Below are 4,868 nucleotides of genomic sequence, written 5' to 3'. Positions count from 1 at the left end.
TAATATTATATTATAGTATAATGATGAAATAGTTTTATTATACCTGTTGCCTAATCTGACGTCTTTGGAGTTGGATAAAGTTTTCTTTCTTCGATTTGATGGCGTTTGTGGAGCTGATCTTTTCAGCTTATAGATTTTCTTGATGGAGTATTTCGAGCTGTCATCAGATCAAGGGCAACTGATCGACGGAAATCAAATACATCCGTTTTTTCAAACATTTGGCAATAAATGACATATGCGTTTACAAACGTTATGTCTAACAGTCCCCAAAAAATCCTAAGCCACCACTTTTTGGATTTACGGTCAACGTTCTATAATGCCCTCAATCTGTCTGCGTGATCAACTCCACCCATATATTTGTTGTAGTCTTTGATTGGATTTGGGCACGATATGCTCAATCTAGAGCCATCTTTCATAGTCCTATCAACAGATGTTATTTCGTTACCGTGATAGTTTGACGCAATGGAATACGGACATCCGGCCGAATCCAAACGGCCGACGGCTATATAGGCCGACAGTAAGATAGCCGAAACTATTTTAGCCGACAAGGTCAAAAGGCCGACACTACGAAAATCCGACACTAAAATAAATTAAGTATAAGCTATACATTTTCAATTCGATAACGTAGTGTTGTCTTTTGTTGTAATAATGTTATCGATAACTTATCGAAATTTAACGATACCTAATACCTATAGCCTGTAATCTACAGTGGGTATTGCTATTGCATGTTCATAAATACTGTTTCAGTTGATTCGTAACCACGCCGCGTCTTTGCATTCATTTTTGTGTCGTTGTTTAATTTAATTTATGTATTTGCATTAAATAATTATGGAATATAAAATTGAAATTTTTGGTACAAAATTATTAATTGACAATTTTATCATGATTAAAAACAAAAACCGTAAAAATAAATATTATTGGGAATGTGAAAAGAGGAAACATACTAAACGGCATAATAGTAATAATGAATATTGTAATGCAAGAGCAGTAACAATTCTTGTTGATGGTAATCATATTGTTAAAGATAATTCTTTTTTAAATCACAACCATGGGCCTGACCCATGCCGATTGTTGGTAAAGAAAAACATAAAATATATTGTTTCAAAAGCTCTGTCTTCGAGAGATAAACCTTCGCAAATAATACAGGAAGCAACGAGTCGCATCCCCGTCAATTCTCAGCCATACATGCCATCAGTTGAAGCAACGCGAAAAATTATTTCACGGTGTAGAAAACATCAGAATCCACCAGAACCAACAAGTCTTTCACAAATAGATATTCCTCTTAACTTATGTAAGTCTTTTAATGGTCAAACATTTTTACTAAAAGAAAGTACTATTGAGAGTCACAAAATATATATTTTTTCTACTAAAGATGAAATATCAAAACTTGTCAATGCCAATTATTGGGTTATGGATGGTACATTTAAAACTGTGCCAAGTATATTTTTACAAATGTACACTATACATGCACCTGTTGGTGGAAATAATTCTAGAATTTTGCCATTAGTATATGTTTTAATGACCAGTAAACAACAATGTTGTTACGAACGTTTATTCGAAGACCTAATATCAATTTGTGATGATTTCGGTTTCGATGTTTCACCAAAATGTATTATAACAGATTTCGAAAAAGCTGCAATTAATGCAGCTAATAAAGTATTTCCAGAATGCCAACAAAAAGGGTGTTTTTTTCATTTAGGCCAAAATATTTGGCGAAAAATCCAGTCTAGTGGATTGGCTACTAAATATGGAGAAAATGAAGAATTTAGTTTACAACTTCGATGTATGTGGTCACTTGCATTTTTACACCCATCAGATATACCTAATGCTTTTGATCAATTGAAAGATTCATTACCCTATGACATTCAAAATTACTTTGAAGAAAATTACGTGCATGGAAAAGTACGAAGGAAATTTAGAAATGGAATAGTATCTCGATATGAGCCATTGTTTCCACCATCATTTTGGTCAATACATTTCAATCATGAAAACAATATTCCAAGGACACAAAACAAAGTCGAAGCATGGCACAAAAGATGGAAAGTATTAGTAGGAGCTGATCACGTTGGGGTGTATCGTATAATTGAGGAAATGAGAAAAGAGCAACAACACGTTGTGGGTAAGATAAGTTCACGAATAAAAATATTCTACTAATATTACAATAAAATATAATTTATTTATACATACATTTTGATTCCAGGGCAAATTCAAATTATTTTATCCGGACAAGCAAGGCCAAAACAAAGTTCAAAGTACGTAAAACGTCAAAACCAAATTCAAACTATTCTAAATGATAAAGAAAACAGAACAACCCTCGAGACAATAAGAGGTATTGCATACAATTTGCACTATTAATTTTTATTTATTAACATTTAACTATATAACATAATTATCAATTATAATTTATTAGTATTTTTTATTTTTTATGTATAAATATCAAATTTTTTAATTTTTAAAATATATTAGGAATATACAATGTACTCAATAATAATTTATTAGTATTTTTTATTTTTTATGTATAAATATCAAATTTTTTAATTTTTAAAATATATTAGGAATATACAATGTACTTATAATTATTAACAATACACTAAATTTTATTTTTAAGAATAAGTATCACCTATATATATATATATCTGTGTGTGTGCATAATTTACCTATCTCAACATAAAATTACTTAATCGGCCATTTAATATGTCGGCCTAATGCGTGTCGGCCTATAAATTTGTCGGCCATTTAGTATGTCGGCCTATTGCGTGTCGGCCAAATGTCTGTCGACCAAATGTCTGTCGGCCGATTGTACCACAACCGACGCAATATGTACCACTTTGTTATCTTTCCATTTGAATATTCCAATACCTGAAGTAGAAAATCGGTAGTCAAATTCTCCCCGAGGTATTTCAGAATCTTTTTTGAACTTTTGTGGCATCCCTTTACGATTTTGTCTAATTGTACCACAAGCTAGTGTTTGTTGCGTTCTCAACTTTTCAAGAAGTGAAAAAGTTGTAAAATAGTTATCGAAAAATACAATTCTAGATTCGTTCCAAAATGGTTTTGTCAACTGCAATACAATTCTTTCTCCTAAATTAGTGTTCTCGAACTCTTTTTCTAACGTTTCGTTTTTTCCTTGGTACACCGTAAATTTCATAATATATCCGTTCTGGTCTGCAATACACCACAATTTGTAACCCCTTTTTATGGGTTTCATTGGGTTATATTGCTTTATCGTACTGCGACCCTTGAATTTAATCATAGACTCATCAACACTGAGTTCACGTGTTCCAGATGAAGACTCCAAAAATATTTGGTTCAAACTATCTATCATTGGACGTAATTTGAACAATTTATCTTTTTTGTTCTGAGAAATATTTTCATTATTATTGACGTGAATATTAGATAGTATTTCTACAAATCGATCTCTTGTCATAACTTCAGAAATAGCTGGCACATTTAAATCTTTGGCCCCCTTCCAATAATGTTTATATGAAGGTAGTTTATGATACCCCATACAAAAATTAATTCCAAAAAAAGAGAGCAGTTCATTTTCTCGTAGATTGAGATTTTTATTTTTTTGAGTTGCGTACAGATTACTTTGGTCCAAAATATTTTCTGTGATAGGATTTATAAGTTTTAAAAAAATATCCGTTGCCGTTTTACAGTCACCAAACATCACTTGGTTGTAACCTAAACTTTTTCCATAATCTGGCAAAGCTGCTGTTATTTCATTTTTTTTACGCCATTGCCTATTAACTTCAACAGGATCTGGAGTATTATTAACAGCAAGTTCTATAGTAGTATTATTATCTATATGTTCTGGTGTGCGTGTATTATCAGGTATAACATGGTCAGAAATAGATTTATTGGAAAAATTAGTTGAATTTGATACTCGTGGTCTCAAAGTTCTAGAAGAGCTTGGTGTATTAGTGGTTTTTGGTTTTTGTTGAATTTCAAGTCAATCGGTCGGGTAGTTTTCGAGATCATAAGGATAATAGAAACCGCCACTTACTTTTATATATATAGATTTCAAGTCAATCGGTCGGGTAGTTTTCGAGATCATAAGGATAATAGAAACCGCCACTTACTTTTATATATATAGATATATATATATACTCGTATGTACCAGTAAGTAAATAGTAAATATATTTAGATATTTATAATCCGCCCCTCCCGTTAATGTAGGCTGGATCCGCACCTGAATAAATCTAGATTGCGCGTATAAAGACGAGGAATTCGGAAACCAATCATTGCTAATAATTCAGGACAAAGAACAAAACCATTAATAATGTCAAAAATAAACATTATATCTGTAAGATTCCGTCTCAGAGAAAGACTATCGAGATCCAATGATACCTGAATTGGTATAATTGAGTCTCTGGAGAAAGGAAGATTTAGTTTATATGAAATATTTTTGAGAAACTTGTTTTGAACATTATCAAGTTCAGAGTAAAATGTTGTTAGATTTTACGACCAAACAAGTGAGCCAAATTCAAGGTTAGATCTAACTAAAGAAGTATAAAGTAATTTTAAGCATCTAGGATTTTTAAATTCTTTAGTATTTCTAAGAAACCTAACGTCTTATATGATTTGTTGAGGATTGATTTATGATTCAATTTGAAGCCAAGATCACTATCAAAGTGAATTCCCAAATCTTTGATTGAATTGACTCTTGATAAGGGACACTCATTAATTATGTTGCGTGCACCCGACTTACAGGAGATGGTGACAGGATGGGGTGATGGTAGTAGCGTCAAAATTATCAACAGTGTGTGGTTGATGTATTATTTATTTATAATTGTAAAAATATAGTAAACAAGTTGAATTTAAACACTATTAGATTATTCAAATTGACGAAGAAAACCAGTGTCTTA

At 31.7% G+C, this 4,868-nt stretch overlaps 2 protein-coding genes across 2 annotated transcripts; one reads left to right on the top strand and one right to left on the bottom strand.

The window, feature by feature from the left end:
- Positions 1-656: 656 nt before the first annotated feature.
- Positions 657-2,388, top strand: LOC100572597. Its single transcript, XM_016803905.2, has 2 exons — positions 657-2,119; positions 2,201-2,388. Exons 1-2 carry the CDS (start codon positions 829-831, stop codon positions 2,353-2,355), a joined length of 1,446 nt encoding a protein of 481 aa, XP_016659394.1. The 5' UTR covers positions 657-828; the 3' UTR covers positions 2,356-2,388.
- A 361-nt stretch (positions 2,389-2,749) lies between these two features.
- LOC107883612 (piggyBac transposable element-derived protein 3-like) lies at positions 2,750-3,325 on the bottom strand. Its single transcript, XM_016803908.1, has one exon. It carries the CDS (start codon positions 3,323-3,325, stop codon positions 2,750-2,752), a length of 576 nt encoding a protein of 191 aa, XP_016659397.1.
- Between the last annotated feature and the right edge of the window lie 1,543 nt (positions 3,326-4,868).

Source organism: Acyrthosiphon pisum, chromosome A2 (genome assembly GCF_005508785.2).
Source record: "Acyrthosiphon pisum isolate AL4f chromosome A2, pea_aphid_22Mar2018_4r6ur, whole genome shotgun sequence".
In the NCBI taxonomy this organism is placed as follows: domain Eukaryota; kingdom Metazoa; phylum Arthropoda; class Insecta; order Hemiptera; family Aphididae; genus Acyrthosiphon; species Acyrthosiphon pisum.
This window is presented reverse-complemented; position numbering and strand designations above follow the sequence as displayed.